A 23,878-nucleotide genomic window follows, 5' to 3' on the forward strand; every position below is an offset into this window, starting at 1 on the left:
GGATCCCCACCGAAACTAGAAAAACGGTCACCCACGCACTGGTCACGAGCCGCCTGGACTACGGAAACGCACTATACGCCGGTACCACCGCAAAACTCCAGAATAAACTCCAACGCATCCAGAACGCTTCAGCCAGGCTCATACTAGACATCCCGCGTAAAGAACACATCTCTGATCACCTGAAAAACCTCCACTGGCTCCCCGTAAATAAGAGGATTACTTTCCGCCTCCTAACCCACGCACACAAAGCACTTTACGATCTTGGGCCCGAATGCCTCAACACACGATTGTCCTTCTACACCCCCTCCCGTCAACTGCGATCCTCCAACCAAGCCCTTGCCACGGTTCCTCGCATCAACAAAACCACTATGGGAGGTAGATCCTTTTCCTACCTGGCAGCTAAAACCTGGAACTCACTTCCCACTCTCCTTCGCCTTACTCAGAACCACCTAGCATTCAGAAAGCAACTTAAAACTTGGATATTCGACAAGTAATTCCCCACTCTCCCTCTAGCGCCTTGAGACCCTATGGGTATGTAGCGCGCTATATACATTTCTTGACTTGACTTGACTTGACTTGTTGAGCCTGCTTAGCCGACATTTTCTCCAGCAGCAGGTAGTGCGTCCTGATGTGTTGAGAGTAGGCTGCGCCTTTGTTTTAAATCCTACTTTGTACCGTGACTAGGCTGACCATCTTAAGCCACAAAATCCCTCTTATAATAATCACCAAGGTCCGTTGCGCACTCCAGCCTAGAACCCCAGACCTTTGCTTATGTTGTGGCAAGACAACTTCGATCATGTTTTCAGAAGTATAAAACGTTTCTAAAGGACTTATTTCTACCGAGCAAAAGATCAACATGGGATATCAGCGCAATAGACATTATAATGAAAGTGTTGCCCTAATACCTAAAGGCATCACATGACCGTTGTGAGCTTTCCATGTAAAAATCTCATTTGCTGCATCTGCCTCCTCATCATTACTCTTTTTATAATGATATTTTTATTTGAGTCTTCCTTTCTGTGGTCACTGCTTCCTGTTTCTGGATTATCTGATTTCTTTAGTGCCTTCTACTTTTATATGTACATAACAGCTTCATTATTTCAGATATTTTAATACCTCTTCTGAATCACATCTCTAGAACCACTGTCAATCAACACAGTGGAAGCAAAGTCAACAAGCAATTAACTAATTCAGCAGTACCTGTTCCAACAACCGCGTGTGCTGCACATCTCTGTAGTGAACCAAGTATCGACAAACAGCCCTAATAACTATTCGTCTAACTCCTATTTGTGTGCTGGATTGCTGTCCTACCAAATGCCTAAAGCAAAGTCATTCCAACAAAGCACCACCTAACAACTCTGCCACTTCTGCACAACCTACTCCTTAAAACCCATCATACTCTATTCACTAGAGACTCCTATATCTGCAACCTCATCTACTGCAGTGAAGATTCACAGATCTCCACACGACCCGTTGTCAAATTACATTCTAAAAGATACCTTTCCAGAAGAAAAATCACTTACACAAAAGCACAGATAAAAAAAAAGTAAAACTTAGAAGGCTCGTCAGAGCATCTTGCTTTAGTCATATGCCCTGCATGTCCTTACAGGGTGTTTGCTAGTCACTACCTTTAATCAATGGGCAAGCTTTCCTTTGGAATGACCCTCTCGCCATCTGCTGACTGGTCACCTTGTTAGCTAGGCACATGCTGAATCACTCTGAAGTTTATGGCTTGACTTCAGAATGCTGCATGTTCTTACCTGATGTGGCTAACACCTAAGCAGTCATTAGACAGCCAAGGTTCTTTGCTGCTGGATTTTGTTTCTGCTCATTGGCATTCCCCTGTCATTGTTTTATTAACCCTTTGTCTGGTAAGCACCGGTATTATCATAAAAGTTATTGAGCTGTAACTTCTGCAGAAGAAGGTACCAACTGTGTGTTACAGGTGTGTGCCGTGCAACATGAAGGTCACTGTGTGTGTCAATCTCTTCTGGCTGGTGACGTTAGGCTGGTTAGTTGCAAGACTGTTGTTTCACCCTGAAAACGTAGCTGAAATGACTGGGCTTTGAAGCCACATACTATGTTTTGTAAGCCGTCAAAACTCACCAATGTCCATTTTTTGAGTACTTCATCCTTTTTCACAAGTAGAACTACTTCTCCAGCCCCTGCCACAGGACCCATTGGTCTTACATAGAAGTGACGTTTTACAAACTGAGCGTAAGCAAACAGTATATTTTTATTTGGATCCAATACCAGACTCCGGAAAATCAATTAGGCAGTTTCTCACCGACAGAGGATGCCTTTGCCAGACAAGCTTTCAAGACACCATTGCTCATTGCAATGTCTTGTACTTCACCAGAGGATGCAAGCATTGCTCTTCCTCTTCCAAGGGAGCAAGGCTCCTTTTCCAGTTCTATGTGCTCATTGGCGTACTCTGCATAACAGCCACCTGGGATTCTTCACAGCCTTAATAGCAAACAACACTCGTGACAGCAGATCTAGAGCAGAGACCCATTTGGGACAGAGTCCATTGAAATGTGTTTTTAGGTTGCTTTGCTTGATTGTGCTGCGTTTTTCCCTACCTTGTTTTCTTCTTGTTTGTTGGAATTGGAAGAGTCTGGGTGCGAGAGTAAGAATGGGTCACATACGTGTTGTTGATTCTGAACTCCTCTTCCTAAGCACATCCTAGTCATGACAACCCATCAACCGTGGCTGCTTTGGCTCAGGTCTACATTGAATGATTGTTCAGGTACATAGGGATATGAGGCACCTTGGTACCTAGAAGGTGGCTGAACATGAGAGGACCGCCGGGTGTCTGCCCACCATATGTACTTGTCCTCAAAGCTTGCAACCAGAAAGGGAGCTTGGACTGCAAGTACCTAGTTTACTGCAACAGGTATATTCTCACTATTCAGCCATCACGTTTTGTAGGAGTCCATGTTCTTGCATGCTCAGTTGCTGCTGTACTTAAACCCGTCTGATTGCACTGTTCTGTTTTCATATATCTATCCAGTTATTCCTACTCTGCCTGTGTCCACGCAACTTTTTTCGACACCACGTTTTCTTGTACTCAGATACCTCCTTGTGCTTACAATGATTAATTTACTGACATATATATCTTTTCTGTTGTGCATGGATGTTCAACTCGACCTCTTGAGTCATTTGCAAGCATCTTTTCCCATTATGTTCAACGTACACACCTGTATCCATTTTGTTTAATGTTCATGTGTGTATGTATCGGTTTCCACATGGGTACCTATTGTTTCACTTCCACATGTGAGTACGTGCTATGTTCTATGCGCATCTGTTCTGTTTCCCTTTCACATGTTTATATCCAGTATTTTCCACATATTTACCTACTGTGTTAGATTTTAAAATGTACATATTCCTCCCAATCCACAGTTCTTGCCTGTGTATGCCGTACGATTTACGATTGCTACCTGTTTTTCTACTGTTTCCTTACCATACGCTGCCTCTTTCACGCTGACCTTACTGTTCTTGGTTATTGGGGTACAGGACACTGCTGTGGTTATGTGCATTAACTGAGAATAGTAGACTAAGATCATAGATGGTGTTAATCTCCATTTGACCAGGATCCTTCTAATCTCTTTGTGTCCCCTTGTCTTCCCAATTCTCTGCAGTTGTGGAAGGGCAGGTGGCAAGGCAATGACGTTGTAATTAAGGTGCTGAAAATTCGAGATTGGACCACTCGGAAAAGCAGAGATTTCAATGAAGAGTATCCCAAACTCAGGTAAGGCATGCAGCCTGACCCGGCCGCTCTGGTGATGTGCTTGGGGTTCTGGGCCGCCTGTGGATGAAGTCTTAGAAAGAATTCTCAATCAATCCAGGGTTCGGTTTCCTGTCGATTTGTCAAGAATGAGACTTTTGAAATGTTTATTTAACCCCTTGGGCGCGATTCTGCGCCTGTGCGGCGCTTTTAATAAGTGGGCGGGTTCATGACGGCCCCCAGCCATCATCAGCACACGCCCATAGCGGTGCATGACGGACGGGGGTCGTCATCAGCATAGAAGGGGTTAAGCAACTCTTATTACCCCACTGTCTTTGGATGATTTATTTATGAATATTTTTATATAGTGCTGCAGCTAATTCTGATGGTTCGATTAGGGTGCTGGATTCCAGTTTCTTGCGTTGCTCTGGCCCTCAGTCCATGGCCAGTCTAGATAGCTGTGTTTATGATGTGTAGATGGGTGGTTCTGACCTCTGGATTCAGGTTGCATCAGGGTCAGGGCACCCAGAGACTTGACTGTATGTTTTGTTTGAACGCTTGGTGGTGGATCAGATTGGGTGCCTGATCAGAGCTGTGGTCGGGGATGTAGTGGGATGCCACTTAATTTACCAGCCCAGGCATTGACACCAGTAGATCTTTGTGAATGGCCTGTAGGTTCTTGCATTTAATTCTTGACTCGACCAGGGGCCAACAGAGTGCTCTCAGGGCAGGATTCACATGGATGTGTTTTTGGGAGTTCTGTACTCCTGCAGTTTCCCAATGCACTCTATATGTGGCTTTTGTTGTTTTCTTTTGGGGGTGTGACATTGTAGACAGACATCACCCTGATATCTACCATCCTGTCATGTTCACCAATAAGGTGATATATTGTAGATAAAGCACCAGTTAAACGGGGTGGAGACCACTGTAATAGGTGCTGGTAAAGCCCTGGAGGCCACCTCATCTCCTTCAGAGTATTGTTGACTCTCCGTTTCTGTCCGAGGAGTATACGATTTGTCTACTATTTCATCTCCACAGCTTTGTTTGACCATTCTCTCAACAGAGGCTATGAAAGGAAACAAGTGATTGAATTCAGAAGGACCTGCAGACAAAATAAGGGACACTTGGACTATGAAAGAGAGCCAGAAGCTTGATATTCATAGGTTTATGTCAGTGTGTGTGTGTGTGTGTGTGTGTGTATATATATGTATGTATGTATGTATGTATATATATATATATATTCACTGAAAAAACCATAGGTTATAGACCATATATAGTTAGGGATTAGCATTTAAAAAACCTTATTTTATTTGCACAAAACCATTGAAATTCCATATATAGTTAGTTGCACTAACTATATATCGCGGACCCGCAATCCACTGCTAATGATGTCACATATTACATCATTCATGACATGGTCAGTGACATCACTGATGACATCACTGATGACATCTCAAATGGGATCACTGATGACATCACCCAGTGACTGTATGTTTCTGTAAAGTTAAAATATGTCTTACATATTGAAGAATGAGTGGATGTATAAGTGTCTGGATGAAGGATTTAGTAGGTGCATGACTGACTGTATGAGAGAATGATTAAATGTGTCTCACTGAGTGCATGGGATAGTGATTAAAGTGTCTTAATTTGGCAATCATTATTTATGTTCTTCTGTAAACTGCTGCATGTTTAAATCAGTAGCTATATCAGTAACTATATGGGTTATTGAATGGTTGCCCAAGTATTTGTATGGGAGACTGAGTATGTGTGTGGGTGGCTGGGAGGTGTATAACTCTGTGCATAGATGTGTGAGCAGTTGATTCCCTAGGTGTATGGGTTCAAAAGTGCATGTAGAAACAGCTGTATGGACAGTTGACTGTGTGCATGAGTATATTAGTGAGTGAATGGATATCTCAGTTCTACATGTCAAAGTAAGTACATATGTAAAACACACTCCATGTGAGAGTTGACATATATAAATAACTGAACATAAGAGCCAGTGAATGTGAGAGTGGCTGTATGAATCATTGTGAACTTGTATCAAGGATTGTATAAGAGAGTAAATATGTGTTAGTATATGTTTGAATAAGTAAGGTGTGTATAACTGTATAGTTGAGGAAATGGAGGTGTGATTGATTCTTTGCATGACTGACTAGGTGTGTGGGTAACTCCATGGATGTGTGACAGTCTGTGAGTGCCTGTTTACACTGAGTGTATCTAAGGTTATATTAGAGTCTGAAGATGTATTATCACATAAATGATATCATCAGTGATGTAATCAGTAATGTCAAATGAGATGTCAGTGATGTCATCAGTGATGTCATTTGAGATGTCATCAGTGATGTCATCAGTGATGTCATTTGAGATGTCATCAGTGATGTCACTGACCATGTCATGAATGATGTAATATGTGACATCATTAGCAGTGGATTGCGGGTCCGCGATATATAGTTAGTGCAACTAACTATATATGGAATTTCAATGGTTTTGTGCAAATAAAATAAGGTTTTTTAAATGCTAATCCCTAACTATATATGGTCTATAACCTATGGTTTTTTCAGTGAATTTTCAAGGTTTTGTAAATGCAAATTCCTAACTATATATGGTCTATAACCTATGTTTTTTTCTGTGAATTTCATTGGTTTTTTAAAAGCTAATATCTATAGCTGTAAAATATATTCTTTATTAAGTGACGTAGCCCGTGAGACGCCTAATGATGCATCGCATAACCGTGACGTATCGTCTCTGCAGCGCAAACCAAACCCAAAACGTAAGCGCGCCAGAACACGCTTAAAGATATATATATATTTTTTTAACCTTAATTAGACAAAATCCACACGTGCACATATCACAAACGTTCAAAAAACACAATATGTCGGACTCCCGTTACGCTGCCGGTTAGCTGCCCGGTTAACGTACCAGGAAGCACCTTTACCGCGAAAAATCGCAATTTTTTTTTTCACCCCCCAGGGAACTTTAATAGCCCCCTCATCAATCCTAGGGGTTCAGGAGGGGTTTGCCTTACCCCTTTCATTCATTTACACCTTTTTTTTTTTTCCACCTCTTGTCTCTCGATCCCACAGAGAGATAAGATGGCGGCCGCTCCAGACTGTTTACAATGATAACAGCCAATCAGGTTCTCCTCAGACTCCCGTTACACTGCCGGTTAGCTTCCCGGTTAGCTGCCCGGTTCGCGTACCAAGACGCGTCTCTACGGCGAAAAAATCGGAATTTTTTTTTTTTTTTTTGGGCCCAGCGTGGCTCTATATTATCCCCTCATCAATCCTAGGGGGTCAGAAGGGGTCTACCTTGCCCCTTTCCTTCATTTCCCCCTTTGTTTTGGCCTCCTCTTGTCTCTCGATCCTACCGAGAGACAAGATGGCGGCCGCACCGGACTGTTTACAATGTTGACAGCCAATCAGCTACTCGTCAGACTCCCGTTACGCTGCCGGTTAGCTTCCCGGTTAGCTGCCCGGTTCGCGTACCAAGACGCGTCTCTACGGCGAAAAAATCGGAATTTTTTTTTTTTTTTTGGGCCCAGCGTGGCTCTATATTATCCCCTCATCAATCCTAGGGGGTCAGAAGGGGTCTACCTTGCCCCTTTCCTTCATTTCCCCCTTTGTTTTGGCCTCCTCTTGTCTCTCGATCCTACCGAGAGACAAGATGGCGGCCGCACCGGACTGTTTAGAATGTTGACAGACACCGGAGAGCCAATCAGCTTCGCTTCGCAAAGTTCCGATACGCGAAAAGTACGCGAACCGGAGCGCTGCCCGGAGCGCTGTTACAGATATATATCTTGTTTTAAACGTTAATTTCTCAAAATTCACTGAAGCACATATATTGAGACCTAGCAAAGGCACATCGGGCTAACAGTCCCTACAATTTTGCCAAGTTTCGTGGAAATCCATTCAGCCGTTCGGGCTAAAAGTGAGTCCAACCGCCCTATGGAAATTAACATGGGAAAAACGCGTTTTGGGACCCCCCTTTTTTCTCGGCCCCCCCTAGACGAACCCCCCCCCCCAAATTTCCAGGAGCTGCTCAGAAACAAAATGTGCCATTTTCCTGAAAATTTCAGCCAATTCCGTCCACAAACGCCAAAGTTATTAGGCATAGAATTTTCAAAAGTTCCATAGAGAAAAAATCCTAACTATATATACCTACTGGCTATCGCCAGTAGGTAATATATATATATATATGTATATATATATATATCTATATCCACACTGTAACACAGCTGAAGTCACTGGTGCTAGAACAGTTTTGGGAGTGCGGGTGCTGCCATCATTGTTACATTACTGAAGTCACAGGGATTGTGAAAAATCCATTCTCAAAGAACAAGTATAGCAAATGAGTTACACCCGTACAGGTGGAGAGTGGTAAGGGTGGGGTATGTAGCCAATGGTGCGCTTTGGAACACACTGTTGCAAATATAAAGCCTGCACATATGTAGACCGTTTTAATAGTTTTTATTTTTTTGATAACCAATTTTTGCACATGGTATATAAACTTTATAAACCATGGGACTCCAGACCCAAAGTAGATGATCATTAACATATACATCCATAGCACTGGTCTAGAACAGTTTGATTTTTAAACCTAGTTTCAGATCCACTATTCATCATTTAGTTACTAAAATCATTCTTAGTATCTAGTTATTTGCATCCTTGTGGACTCTTTAGAGAAGTTAGTGAGTTTCTTTAATATGAAATGACCAATTTACAACTGTATCCATCCCAGAGGAGCCGACCCTATGTAGAGTCAAGTGCCGCCATAACTGCGGCCCTCCCTGTATGGTGAATCGTTGATCTGAGCAGTATCGAAAAGGGAATTTCTGAGCAGCATTCCAGAGAAGCAGACATCTCCTCGCCATCTCATAAGGCCCAGGTATCTGCGCACGTTATAGTCTAGATTCTGGTCAAGGAAGAGCGCAGGGACCATTGGTCAGTGTCTCTGACTTTGCATAAAAGAGCGAAGGAACTCTTGTGCTGGTGCCTCCATTGAAATCTATGTTATTCCTGAGCACAACTTCCAGCCAGGTCATCTCCAAAAGGACTTTATGCCCTCATGGCAGTCTAAGGGCTTTCTTGACCAGAGTCTATTTGCAACAGACACCTCCGCCTATCTTTTGCAACACTGATCCCTATATTTAATAGGGATTGCCCCACTATTCTGTAATGCTAGATGTGCATGCCTGTGTTTGTTTGGCCTCCAGCTAGCTCCAGAAGAAGCCCCAGTAACATACTCTGTTTATCAGTTAGGCACCCACTGAACATTATTTTCCCATTCTTTCAAAAAAAAATTCTACTGCACGATGAGTCCTCCTAAAATGTTTGTTTTATTCTCTAGTATTTATTGTGTTGCGCAACAGCTGAATAACCGAGCGCATTGATAATGTTTTATTAACCAGCTACTTGCATTTGCAAGCAGGAGGCTTGTTCAGTGTGTGTAGTTCCTGAATTTGAAAATGGTTGCAAATCAGTGTTGGGTTTTGTAGATGGGTGGGCTTTGAAGGATTTGTCCTGGTCATTCTGCAATGTGCGGATTTGGGTGAGTGGGTGTGTTGTACATGTGTGGCTGGTCTACAGTGTGTGCACGTGTGTTCACTGGTTCAGTAACTCATTGATTTGGATGTCTCCTCTGACTACAGGATCTTCTCTCACCCCAATGTTCTTCCAGTGCTGGGAGCCTGTCAGTCTCCACCTGCTCCCCATCCGATCATCATAACCCACTGGATGCCGTACGGATCTCTTTACAACGTGCTACATGAAGGAACAAGTGAGTGACTTAGTGATCCAGGGGCTACGGGCTTTGAGACGGAAAAATATTTATTCTAACTTGAGCTCCTGAGACTTATGGAGATATGTACAACGCGAGTCTGAAATTATTGCAGAATTTAAAAACCTTTTTTCTTTTGAACCTCTAGATTTCGTGGTTGATCAGATGCAGGCTGTCAAATTTGCTTTGGATATCGCCCGTGGCATGGCATTCCTACACACACTGGAACCCCCGATCCCACGGCATTACCTCAACAGCAGAAGTGTCATGGTAAATTAATAAAAGGATGTGTCTTACTGCACTTTGATGCACCCCCGAAAGAGAAGCCCAGAGGAAGGTGATAGGAGCTATTGTTGGACTTCCAAGGATGGTGAAATAAGGTGCTACCGCTTCTGTGAGGGAAGCGATGACTGGCGGTCTGGATGATGCATAAAGAACCAACAGGAAACCCATCCTCTAGAATAATCAAAGTGAGACATGATGGGATGTTATACTAGACACGAAGACTGATAAAAGGGCTTTCACCATGGATATCTTGTCAAAGCGGGTTGTTGGACATTGGAGAATAATTTAAAGTGTTCTTATTGGACAAACGACAAGCTTAATGGAAGGGAGTTGAAAAACACCATCATTAATCATTAAATGGTTGTGTTGGGCTATAGGAACTTTCCTTGACATCACCAGATCGCAATTCTCTGAACAATCACAGCCTTTTATTCTAGAGTATTTGCACACAAGGTAGTGGAAAGGTGGATAACAACCTTTAACATGGTGCACCTACATTTATTTGCATACGCCCTAGTGCTCGAGCTCACCAGGGTGCTCAATATTGTATCAGGCATTTTACCAGTGACTATTTTGTCACTCTAGCTGCTTCTCTGCTGGTTTGGAGCAGAGAAGGTGGAGTAATTCAGGAACCCTGAAAAGGCTACGGGCGCAGGCATGGGGGGTATCCGGAAACGTCGAATAGACAAGAGGATCGTTGGGAAACCTCAGTGGGAAGGAGGAGTGCAGAGAGGTTGTCAGGAATCTCTGAAGAGAAGCAGTGGGAGCAAGGGAGAGGGTTGAGTCCTTGAAGGGAAGTGTTGGGCAAGAGGGAGTGTCACAGAAACTCTAATTGCATCATGTAAGTAGACTAAACATTCAAACAAGTGGGGTGCACATATGGCTTAAACTCTGGTTTTAATGTAAATCCTATAATACATGTTGACGCACCATGTGTTTTATTTTTACTCTTTTTTTCATTTTAAGAAATAACCGCATTGAAGGTGGATATTGCCACCTTTTATAGAGAAAAATAAAATGAAAAATCAAATAAAACCCCTGAACATTTGTCTCCCTCCTCCCCGTATCTCTTCCCCTTCCCTCCAGATACCAGTTAATCTCCTCAGATGCCCCCATCATCCTGCAGCCTTCTGAAATGTATCACGCACAATTTAACCACAGGAGGACCCTGAGCAAGGTCAAATTTGTCCTTGCTCACCCTTCTTCCAAAAATGCATTACTTTTCTGACCCCAGGAGCAACATTTATGCAGTGGTTGATGCACAGTTTCCTGAAGTGCCAGCAGTTTGTTCTGCCAGAAGTACATGGGAGATAGCTTTGCCTCAAATTGGAATATTAATCCTCTGATGTGCAGTCCAAAAAATAGGTTTACAGGATCTCGCTAGCTTTGCACTTTGCACTCGTGGCCTGAAATGTCTCCCCAAAAGGTGGCCAATACTAGACTTGCACAGAGAGCATATGTTGACAATGCCTTCATGGGCATTTTTTCTGCAGCATAGAGCTGACCAGGAAGGATCGAATATGTGGAGGAGAGCAGTAGTGAGTGTAATTTTTACATTATGTTTAGGGCTCCCGATTTTATGGTATTTTTATTTTTTTGTCATTTCCATCTGTATTATTCTATATTTATTTTTTGTCCACTTTATCTGTATTTATCCATATTTATTATGGGTTTTGTGAAAAAAGTCAAGCTGAAATTGGTATATTTCCACATTTATTTATCCCAAAAATATGCAATCATGCTTGAATGCATGCCAGGTTTCAGTGATATGAACAACCACAGAAGATAAATCAATGCACTGATATGAAAATATGCACATTTTGGAATCAGCCTTGTGCATAGCTATTGCTGGTTAAGCCTCTTTACTTTAAAATTATTTTCTTTTTAAACCCCTTACCTATCATTCCACACAGTTATTGGCCTAGCAGTCATGGCAAAGTGAATTTAGATCCACTCAAAAAGCACCCGATTTCCGTTTTTATCCGCATTTAAAAATAAATACAGACAGAAAAAAATGTTTTTCTCTCTGTATCTGTATAAATCAGTAAAAATGGAAAACAGGGAGCCTTAATTATGTTGTATTACTCTTCTCGCACCTATGCGTGCCTAGTTAATCTCATCGCACTGTTCTTCATTCAGGTGAATGCCAACTTTCTTTTTCCATTGGGCCTGAAAATGTTATTTCACAAGGTTGTGGGCATTGTGTAAATTTATAAATTCTCATAGAGTGTTTTCCTGCTCTTGCATTCGTTTCTCAAATTCTTTCATGTCCCTGTGGACTACTTTTTCATTCGTGGGTAGGTGACCCACTGTTGTAGATGAAAGTTGTAGAACTTCTCTGCTTCCGCGTGGAGTAAACCTTCCCAAACCTGGTGAAAGGATCTGGAAATTTAATTGCAGAAACGTGCCCTCGAGTTCGCACAACCTACTTTCTTCTGTTTACTAGACGCACTCCAACTATCCAGCAGAGGTTCGTAATGATATGAGCCTAAATAAAGGAAAATAAAGTAATGAAGCAGGTTTTGATATCTAGCCAAGCCTCCTATTGCAGAAAGTCACTGGGACCGTAATCATATGATAGCTTAAGGTTGCTGTTTCTATTCATCGCTCTGTATCCATGGGATTTCCCGCAATGACCATTTTGTCGAAGGATGATCTGTGTAGCACCAGACTCATTCCATGATTTTCCGCAACCATACAGTGAAGAAACGCAACTGAGCCGTTTGGTAGTACCGAAGTATACATGGAATGTTGCCAGCATCCATCCAAAATGCCAGATCTAAATTTTAGGTATATCCACAGAACTGTTTTCAATTCGTATACATTATGTATAGATATATTTTAGAGGACATCATGAATATGTGGCTTGATCCAGCCATCCTGGGCCTGCTTTGGACACCTTCACCTAGATGATCTTTGGACCGTTCACCGATAACATCATCTAGTACCCAGGGGCTTACATTGCTAGTTGTCTTGCACTTTTCAAAAGTCCTAATTAAATGCATCTGTTTTTTCCCAGAATACTGCCTCCAAACATCAGACCGCTCTTCACTGTGCTCTCTTTATTGCAGGGGCTATTTCAAGCCTACTTGACTTTGTTGTTGGCCAGCTCTCCGTTTGCCACTTAGAGAAGAATGAACGCGCTGGGTTTATGGTCATTGGCTGACACAGCCAATTGGTCCCAGTTTACTAAGTCTGGGTGTCTTATGTCCCAGCTATTGAGCCTCCACTGCACAGAATGCATATGTAGAGAGCTCATCCTACATGGGGGGGGGGGGGGTGCTAAAAAAAAAAAACATTTCAAGAGTGAAATTACGCTGTATTGGTCTAAGCACCCTGTGCAGATTGCCTGTTCAGCCGATATTATGTGGTATTTGAATTCAGATTTCATTTGATATAAAATCTCAGGAGGTCTTCAGCAGTCAAAATAACATAATACTTTTCAAAAGCAAAGTGTAGTCACTCTGACTGTGCTATTTGTATTTGAAAAAAATAATAATAGAGTTCTCGTGGCATCAGATCAATTGAGGGAAGAAGCATGTCCACATCATTATTTGTTTTTTTAATTTGCTTTTGAGTAACTCCCTACATCTCATGTATTTTACCTGTCCTATCCTTCCTTTGCCTTTTCTGTCACACATGCAGATAGATGAGGACATGACTGCCCGTATCAGCATGGCGGATGTGAAGCTAACATTCCAGTGTCCTGGTCGGATGTACGCCCCTGCATGGGTGGCCCCAGAGGGTGAGTAAACCCTGCGTAGGAGTACGGTACAGGACACACGTTCTTTAGAAAAGATTTGTTAGACGAGACCAGAGAATGTAGAGAAAGGGAAAACTTAATTAAACAAACCTCTTACTGGCCTGCTTGGGAAAAAGTGGCCAATTTCAATGTTCACAAAAAGTATACATTGAATGTGGTTGTTTATTATACATTAGGTCGGTTTAGAACAGGCATAATTTCTACCTCATTCTGGCCGCTTTACTCTGAGGAAGGGCAGTGTATGGGGTGACAACTAGTACTCAATGTTATTACAGTTTTTACCAAGTGTTTTGTAGTACCCTGTGTTGTAGGCATGGAACACTCAGGGTGACACGTCCCTTGTTTCTCCACGGCCAATTGATTCAGAATTGATCTATCCAGTCTAACCTATATTGTGCACTCTCCCACCAATACACAAATTTCTAGAGTAGTGTGACCCGTTCCTCAGTTTTAATCTTGCACTGGTAGGGAGTTAGCAGCTGATGTTAGCATGGAGGGCCGCCTTGCTCTTCATCCAGTAATTGACTGATGTGTCCAGCAAATCAGTGTCATGCAGATAACTGCGCAGTTCATATGACCAGCTCTCTTCTGTTAGCTGGCAGAGTCTGTCTTCTAATAACCAAAAGTCTTTCTGCGCTGCTAACTGTGGATATAGTCTTGTCTTAGACTAAAATGCCTGTTTGGGGGATGTTCTTCGGTCTTTCTAACACAGAATGTCTCCTGGCCGTTAACTCTAAGCTATTGTCTTTCCAGCTTTGCAGAAAAAGCCAGAGGAGATAAACCGACGCTCATCTGACATGTGGAGCTTTGCTGTGCTCCTGTGGGAGCTGGTGACCCGAGAGGTGCCCTTCGCGGACTTGTCAAACATGGAAATTGGGATGAAGGTGAGATGCCACTAGCAGGGCTGGGGTGGGTGGGGGGGCTAGACCTATCAATATATACTGCTGAAAAGCTTAGGTGCTCAGAATTTTGATGCCCTCAAACTTTTTCTAGGGGATCTTCAAAACGCATCAAGATAATTATCACAGTGAAGTCCTCATTCCATGTCTGCAGTTTGTTAGACGATTCCTTCTTTAATAAAACTTTGAGATTATAAACTGCGTCCATTTCTCTTCCACTGTCGCAATGGACTCTCCTGCTAGCAAGATTGCACTCGCCCAGTTTTACATGATTTTTGTCCTCTGACACTTTCTTTAATAATGCTTAGGCTCAGGCTAACCTTAGGATTTCTGGCTATGTTGAATTCTAAAATAATGGCTGCATGTTTGGCTCTGGTTCTACAACAATTTATTAACACCTTCCTGATTTCAGAATAGGAACTACTTGGTTTCAAAAGTACTGTGGTGTGCACTTATTTTGCTTTACTTTCGCGACTTTTCCCCCAATTGAAAATCTCTCATAATCACCGAAACCTGTAGCGAGGGGATCACTAAGCAGTTCAGGCTTAGATCGTGACACATCATCTACTCAATCCCAGCCAAGCAGGAACTTGGGCCTGATAAGGAAATTAAATTTGTGTTGGGGTGATCAATATTTTCAGTCGGCTGATGAACAACAGTTTGTGTTTTCATCCTAGTTGATCCATTGGCAGTATTCATCACAGTTGATCATTAACTCTTGCTTAATCGAAGTTAACCTCTTCTTTATCGACAGATCATGCTCATAGGGTGGGTAGCTTGTGTACTCTTTTATCTACAGCATACTCAGTTTTGCAGCGTGAATCTTATCTGGATTCACAAGCTGTGCATTACTCTGCCATCTAGTGGTTGGGTCCGAAATTGTAGTATTTTTCAATTCTTTTCTAGTTGATAGGCGTCGACACACCACCATTTGGTGTCCTTCTGTGACATTGACGTGCTTCCTCCGCAAGCTCTCACCTTTGTTCGCCATCTTCAGATTATTTGTTTCCGCCGTTGGGTCTGGATTGATATGGTAGGAGATCCTGAAAATTAGAGAGAAGAATTGACTAAAATAGTCTACAGAACAGGAGAAAGTGTTCTTCGACGTACCAGACTTCGATCCTAGAAGCTGGAGCGCAACGAAGATGGAAAAACAAAACTTCGACGCACTAAGTGCATGCAGGGGGCTCCCTGTGCGCGGTAATGGACAAGACACCATTCAAGTTATGAGACAATTGTCATCACAAATACCCACAAAAGCAACCTTTCCTTGCCGCTGAATCACCGAAGCGACGGCTGCAACGCATGCAAAGCTTTCACCCCAAAGACTATGAGGGTAAAAGAGAGACAGAGAAGAGCCAACTATAACATGCAGGGTCAAGGCCCGCAACCATCGCTTCGAAACCTGGGCCCCTCCAGCGAAGAGGAGAACAACATTGCCGAAGGGCCTGAAGTCAAAGAGGACACAGATGACCCAGTCGTAGAGGTCGAGAAGATGACTCCAAAAGAGGTAAGAGAACCGTCAACCTAGAAAAAGATAGGCAAGTCAGGCAGAAGTGACTCCAAGTCCTCAAGAGGAGACTCGGCGTCGAAACACTCGACGACTACTAGCGCACCCAAGGATTAACAGACCGTCTGTCCATAGACAAGGACTCAGACGGCAAAGACCCTCAAAAAAATCAAAGACTTCGAAAGACTGACACGAAAAAAACGCTTCATTGAAAAGAGAGGTCAAAACAGACTTCAACAGCTGCATTGACAACGGTGTTGTCAAGCTTAAAAAGAAAGGCAGATAGCCTCGACGCCGAAACTCTCACGTCTGCGATGGAAAAAATAAAAAAGAGGCTTGAAACAGAAATGGCAAGTATCTTACAACGCAAGAGAGATTGCAACGACAAAATTAAACAATTCAAGATTCTGCCAGAAATGTCAACTGAGGTCGAAAAAGAGGTTAAGGAATTACATCCGCCAACAACTCCCAAACCACTCGACTGAGAAGAGGAATTCTTCATCGAAGACGAGGGAGATGAAGAGGAGCAAACCTACGCGGGTTTGGCGACCTTAAGGCTCAAGACCTGCAATGACTAGAAGAAGCAGTGGATACATATCTATGGAGGCCTTATGGATTGCAAATGGAGGGGGAAAAAACCAATCATGTTTTTTATTAGAATCCTTGCTGCCTACCCAAACAAGAAGCTAATTCCTTCCCATGTTGCCAAGTGTATTGGATCAAGGTAAGGAAGATTTTAAAGAGCGTGCCACATGAAGGGCAGTCACGCCAAGAAGAGACAAAAATTACAAACATTCTTCTAAGGACCCTATGTACATCAAGGAGTCAGTGCCAGCTGACTCAATTATAACTTCCACTGCTCGGAAAAGAGATAATGTACCAACCAATGTTGGCCCTCCAGCAGACAAAGATAACAAAAGGATGGATCTCATGGGGAGAAAGGATCGAGAGCAGTGCAGCAATTCAGTGGCGTATAGCAAATTCTAATGCTTTGATCAACAGGCATGCATATCAACATTGGGGGGAAGGTAGGAGAACTTCTAAAACACCTGCCAGAGCAGTTCCAAAGAAGGGCAAGCAACTTAGTGGAAGAGAGAAAAAACATGGCAACCCCGTTTGAAATCAGCCCTAGATGCTGCAGAAACATCTAGCAGACAAATGATGATCGGAATCACCAAAAGAAGACTCACATGGCTGCGAATATCAGGTTTCAAGCCATAGGTGCAAAACAACACTACAAATTCACCGTTCAATGGTAAACAACTGTCTGGAAGTGTTGTTGACGAAAGATTAAACCAATTAAAGACGGTGAAACAGCAAGGTCTAGGAGGACCCTACAATTCAGAGGCATGCGTAGAGGCACCCCCTCACGGAGATCAGTGGGCAGAGGTAACCACCAACTTACAACCTCACACCAAGTAAGCCAGGGACAACAACGGGGACAGCAGCAGAATTGGCAATACCAACAGGGAAGACCATCCTTGTAAGGGAGCCCTCGGGGAAGAGACCTGCAGCAATGAGGGGGACCGCAAACCACAACCAAGTGACTGCACTCCAAAGCTTGTGCACCCTCCAAAGACATCACGGAGTGTGCTACAAGAAAGAAAAATAATACAAAACCAAAATCCTATAAGCGAACAGTTCCAGTAGGAGGCAAGTTATCATACTTCCTCCAAGAGTGGAAGAAAATGGCTTCAGACAAATGGATATTAAACATAATACAGTACGGTTACGCCTAAAGCTGGTAAAGCAACCTCCAAACAAGAAGGAAGGTACATTCGATAATGGAATTATCTCAATTACTCCAAGAAGTGCAAGAATTTCAAAACAAAGCGCAATAGAGTAGGTACCACACAAGGAAAGGAGCAAGGACATTTACTCCACGTACTTTCTCATTCTAAAGGTAGACGGAACATTACACCCAATGCTATTCCCAAGGTTCCTCAACAAATTCATAAAGACTCAAAGATTCAAAATTAGAACACTGCAAGAGGTAAAGCCTCAGCTGCAAACAGGAGACTACACGGCAACAATAGTCTTAAAGGATTCATACTTGCACAATCCCATTAACAAAAGACTCAAGGGTCTATTAAGATTTGTGGTCAACAAAACACACTACCAATTTAAGGTGCTAGCATTTGGACTGAAATCAGCACCAAGAGTTTTCACAAAATGCCTAGCTGCAGTAGCCGCTCAACTGAGAAGACAAGGCATTCATGTTTACCTGTACCTAGGCAACTGATTAGTAAGAGCAAGCTCCTACAATCTCTGCAAACAGACTGCAAGTAATAGAAACACTAGTTCAACTTGGGACAAATCGTCACCAGAACAAGTATTCTTATTGGCAGAAATCAATACAATATTGGGAAAAGTATTCTCAAGCAGGAAGAGAACATTAGCACTGCTGAAGGAGACACATCTGTACCACAGGGGGCAAGCTTGGACGCTGAAGACAGTGGGGAAACTGCGAGGAATGGCTTCATGCATTCATTTAGTCCCCAACATTCGACTACACATGAGACCATTCCAGGAATGGCTTCAAGAGCAATGGTCACAGGCAACAGGGCGTTGGGAAGATCTAGTGGTTGTCACGCAGACGGTTCATCAAGAGATGGCATGGTGGAACAAGAGAAACATAGCACAGGGCAGACTTTTCAAACAACCAATTCCAGCAGTGACCATAACAGATGCTTCCCAGATAAATGGGGAAGAACCTCAAAGTAAGGGGCTTGTGAACACAACAGGATGCGGTAACAGATAATGGAGATAACTCAATGGACAATGCACAGGTTTCCAAAAAGGAAAGACCTCTTAACAATGCAAAACGCAAAGGTACTTCAACCAGAGAGCCTAAGCCTGGTGGCATGACGGCTCCTGAGGATTAAGAATTTGCTCACCTCAAGCTACCAGAGAGCGCAAAGGCAGTGCTCAGAGAAGCTAGAAAACAAACAAGAAAGTGTTACACAGCAAAATGGAAAAGGTACTCTCAATGGTGCCTTAAAGAACATCTTTCAAAGAAGATCAATCACAAGGGAATCGACCGTTGTAAAATACTTAACACATTTACTACACAATAAACTAAGCTACAAATCTGTAAGGGTACACTTAGCGGCAATTGTAGCGTATACAAGAAGCAAAACCTGGAAAAGTTTTTCACATCCCACGTAGTCAAAAGGTTCCTAGAAGGGGCAAAAATAATAGCACCTCCAAAAAGGATGCAAGCACCCACATTGAAGCTCAATATAGTGCTTGCACCGCTGATGAAAGCACCATTCAAACCAGTACACAAAGCAACGCTACAAATGCTCACACTAGCCCGACAGCACCATTTCTTTGACATATAAGAAATTGATTAATAATCGAGCGGATCTGTTTGTGCGGCTTCGAGAGGTCTGGACTAGCGATGGTTTGGAGTTGGACGACGAGGACTGGCAATCGGCGCTATCCTCGCCGAAAGAGGTCGCGATTCCGGCCCGTCTCAGACTTGTTCAACTCAAAATCCTACACCGTATATATGTCACCGGCCCGCGACTGATACACATGGGTTATTCAGTGGATTGGTTATGTAAGCGTGGTTGTGGATTGGTTGGTACCTTCCTCCATATAATTTGGGAGTGCTCGGGAGTGGTGGTGTTCTGGAATCGTGTGCATGCTGTGATGGAAAGAGTCACTGGGGTGACATTGCTGCCCGAAGCAAGGCGTTGCCTGTTGAATGTCAGGGAACCGAACGACTATGACGTGGCACAGACTCGGTGGGCAACCCTTGGGAATATGATTGCTAAGAGAGACATTGCACAGTTGTGGGGCTCCCAGCGGCAGCCCATGGTCTTGGCCTGGAAGGTGAACATGGACTGGTGTATGTTTAGAGAGAAGACTGTATATGTGGCACGAGGTAGACCCAAGAAATGGAATAAAATTTGGAGCCAGTGGCACTCCTACCGTGGGAACATATGCACGCCTCCGTTCGTGGAGACCCCAGAGGTTCCCCTCTCCCCCTGACCCGACATTCCAAGTATTGTGTAACCGTTATGATCACTGCTATTGTTTCCTAACTGCCCCCCCCCCCCATATGTCAACGAAGTCTGTGTTAAATTGTTCTGCAGTCTCCTTCCTTCCTGAACACTTGTTGAATGTAATGTTTTATTGCCTTATGTGTAAGTTCTTTCTTAATAAAATAAAAATTATACCAAAAAAAAATGCTCACACTAAAAACTGCATTTTTAGTAGCAATTATATCGCTACATAGAGTAAATAAATTGCAAGCACTAACACTACAGGAGCCCTACTTCCAAATACAGAATTGTCATGAGAACAGATCCACACTTAATGCCAAAGATGGTATCAAAGTTCCACATAAACCAAACCATACAATTACCAAGCTTCGTTCGAAACCAAAGTCTCAAGCAGAAAGAGCACTGCACATTATTGACCCCAAAAGGCAGTCATTTATTACATGGAAATGCCCTAGGAATACAGGAAAAGAAAACAATTATTTGTATCTTTTGCCAATAGTTTTCTCGGACGACCAGTGACCAAAAACACCATTGCAAGATGGATTGCACAAACCATTCAGTTATGCCACAAACAGGCAGGTCAAACATTACAAGGAGCCCCACAGGCTCACTCAACAAAGAAGAAAGGAACAAAAGTCGCTTTCCTAGTAATACTTCCATCCAAGACATTTGCCTAGCAGCAACATGGTCTTCAGTGCACATGTTCACGAAGCATTACTGTGTGGACATTCAAATGAATAAGCAAGCACAAGTAGGGCAAAAAGTCTTAAAACATATGTTCGAGGCATGTGGGCTGCTGAATTCATATCTGTGCATAGATCGCCCCCTAGTGTTGGGTCCGGATGATTGCACATTGTTGTCCTGGAAGAGTCTTCGAAGTATCACGAGATAGGTGGCTCCTCCTCTGGACTACAGTGAGCATGGGCATCGACTCCATCCTCAGATTGTTTTTTTCCGCCATTGGGTTCGGATGTCTTTGAATTCCCTCTTGTCGGAATCGATAGAAAACTTTCTTAAGACCAAAAGGTCTTTAGTCTAATACGCCGGTGTAGTCTTGCGTTCGGTCTTAGTTCTTCCAGCTCGGTCCCGAGCCGGATTCCCTACACCCGCGTGCTTTCGACGCGGAAGGCCCAGTCGACGCTTCAGACCCTATCGACCGTTCATCATGGACCGTAGTCATTTAAGAGAATTCCCGTCTGCAACTCCAAGTATCCCCACATCGACGTCCACCCGGTGTGCAACAAGTGTCTGTCTCCGGACCACGATGAAGCCAAGTATATGGCTTGTTCACGCTTCAGGTTCAAGAAGACGCTTAAGCTTCGACGAGCTGCGCGCCTGGAGGCCCAGCATGCTGCACCGGCGCCTGTGGACATCTACGATGCAGGGGATGTCGAGGACGAATCTATCCAGGACATTAGTGAGTCGAACCCCGCGTCGGATGTCGACTAAGACTACGACGCGGATGCAGAGATGTTCGAGGCCGAAGAAGTCGTCGACGAGGTAGGAGACGACGACGGGGCCCTCGGGGCCATGGAGGATAGCTCGGACGAAGAGCATCCTCGAACTGACTCTGGGGCCGTGCCAATTCATAAGGCTCAGGTCGAGGGATCGCCTTCGGGCCTTACCCAAGATCTTACCATGGGTTCTACGGCCCTGCCTTCGGGCTCGGCCACGGACATTGCTGTTGAACCGCACCCTGGCAAATCGAAACCGAAAGTGAAACCTACGGTCTCGACACAAGAAACTGCGCTGGTGCCGTCCTCGAAACCGAAAGTGCGCATCACTTTGGTCGGCTCCAAGGCCTCGGAGCCCTCGGCACCGAAGAAGCCGAAGGGTGCTGTCGAGCCGAAGGCTCAAGTCAAGGGCGTCGAGACGAAGTCTGCCGCGCCGAAGACTAAAGTCAAGGTGATCGAGCCGAGCGCCTCAGCGCCGAAGACGGTCGACACCGGCAAAGGCCTCGGCGACCCGAAGAAAGCTCTCGGCGACCCGAAGAAACGACTGGATGACCCCAAGGTTCTTGCGACTCCACGTCAACAGTACAGGGCCAAGAGCAGCACACCCCGAGAGTCGACTCCAGGTGAGGCCTCTAAGGATTCCGTCGAACCGGCGCGCCCATCCGCCGCGTTCACCAAGAAGGTGACGGACTCCCTGCAGCGCATCAGGGACAGGACCTTGTCGGTCGGTCCGAAGGATCCTCCGCCTACGAAACCGGTGGAGAAACCGCATTAGGCGTCCACGCCCATCTATTTTACGTTGCCGCCGAAGACGGCGCCGAAAACTTTCGCTCCTAAGGTGGTCGCCAGCGTTCCCGAGAAGGTCTCCTCGGCGCCGAAGTCGTCAGCGGTGGTCCCCGGCCCACAGCCTCGACGTCCTTCAGTGGACGAGCATCAGGAACACTTCATTGATGCCGAAACGGGCAGGCTTTCCCTCCACAAGCGGAAAATCGCCCCGGAACGCCCAATGGAGTCCTACAAGATGCCTCTCAAGAAAAAGAAGGACTCTGCTTTCACTCCCGTCTTGGTGGAACCACTCTCCCCTGGAACCACTCTCCCCACAAACTCATGATGTTTCGCCCACTTACTCTGATGTGGACGCTGGAGAGGGAGATGATGAGGACGAGTACAGTTATCCTGTCTATACAGACCCTGAGGATACCAACGAACCCTGGGCCGCTGGTGCTGACCCAGGTGATCCTCAAGCAGGACAAGACCCTCAACTATTTTCGGCAAAAACGTCTCCTACAGAAGACTCTGCAGCTTTCAATGCCCTCATTGAACGGGCAGCTAACAACCACAACGTCCAGCTCCATGATGACCCTGTTGATGTCGACTTCCTTTTTGATACCTTCTCAGTCTCAGAAAGAACTGTTAAGACTCTGCCTATGCTGAAAGGTGTTTTAAAACATGCCTGCGAGATCTTTAAAGAACCTACCAGGGCGATGGTGATAAACCCTAGGATTGAGAAGAAATACAAGTCAGCGCCTACTGATCCTACCTACATCAAAGGACAGTTGCCTCTGGCCTCCCTTGTCGTCTCTAATGCCCGGTAGAGGGCTAATTCTCAGACTACGGGTGATGCTCCTCCCCCAGACAAAGAATCCAAGGTCTTTGAGGCATCAGGGAAGAGGGTAGCAGCACAGGCAGCCAACATCTGGCGCATTTCAAATACACAAGCGCTTCTGGCGAGGTATGACAGGGCACACTATGACACACTGGAGACCCTGTTGCAGCACCTGCCTGATGAATACAAGGAGGCGGCTGAGATGCTTGTTCAGGAAGGGAAGCTGATCTCAAATGCTTCGATTAAGTTCGCCCAGCACCATGTGACTCTGGGCAATAGCTCGCTTAATCTTCCCGACGGCCCGAGAGCCGGGTTGCCTCAGGGTAGTTGTGCGCTTTAGAAATACTAGATTAAAATGTTTTAAATTTTCTTTTAATGGGCAAAGATAATCTTCGGAATTTGCTAGGTGAAGTTGTGAATATCCTTTTGACATTACAGGGTGAAATCCTAATTGAATGTCTAATCCAACTCGCAAGCCATCTGGGTTTTTACATTTAACTCTTGTGCTAAATTACAAAGGCCAGAAACAAGATGCCAAAACATTTCTTATTTATTCACTGCCTGGGTGCTGGAAACCCTACTTTATCAGACTTCTGTCTCTGGGGTTATTGTTGGTACAGTGACTTCCCCCAAACTGGATTTAAGTGTTTGATTTAACCCTTTCGATGCTCATGACGAGCTCAGCTCGTCATGAGGCACAGTTGAGCTGTGCTGATGACGAGCTGAGCTCGTCATGAACAATAGGATACATCAAATATCAGCACAGGAGGGGAAAATGCACAGCAGCCAAGGTGTTAAGAAGGTAGAAAAAGACTGAATCTTTTGTCTGCGTTCTGAGAAGAGCCC

At 44.3% G+C, this 23,878-nt stretch overlaps 1 protein-coding gene across 3 annotated transcripts in view; it reads left to right on the forward strand.

Annotated features, from left to right (window-relative positions):
* The window catches only part of ILK (integrin linked kinase), an 87,460-nt gene that overhangs the window by 58,464 nt on the left and 5,118 nt on the right, over positions 1–23,878 (forward strand). For all 3 annotated transcript variants that reach the window (XR_015303780.1, XR_015303781.1, XM_086948348.1), the window contains exons 6-10: positions 3,642–3,751; positions 9,375–9,502; positions 9,651–9,772; positions 13,433–13,532; positions 14,304–14,434. Coding sequence is in view for 1 of the 3 variants with exons in the window: in XM_086948348.1 (XP_086804474.1) it covers positions 3,642–3,751; positions 9,375–9,502; positions 9,651–9,772; positions 13,433–13,532; positions 14,304–14,434 (591 nt within the window). In the remaining 2 variants the exon portion in view is untranslated. The remainder of the gene's footprint in view (positions 1–3,641; positions 3,752–9,374; positions 9,503–9,650; positions 9,773–13,432; positions 13,533–14,303; positions 14,435–23,878) is intronic.

This window comes from Lissotriton vulgaris, unplaced genomic scaffold, assembly GCF_964263255.1.
Source record: "Lissotriton vulgaris unplaced genomic scaffold, aLisVul1.2 SCAFFOLD_760, whole genome shotgun sequence".
In the NCBI taxonomy this organism is placed as follows: Eukaryota; Metazoa; Chordata; class Amphibia; order Caudata; family Salamandridae; genus Lissotriton; species Lissotriton vulgaris.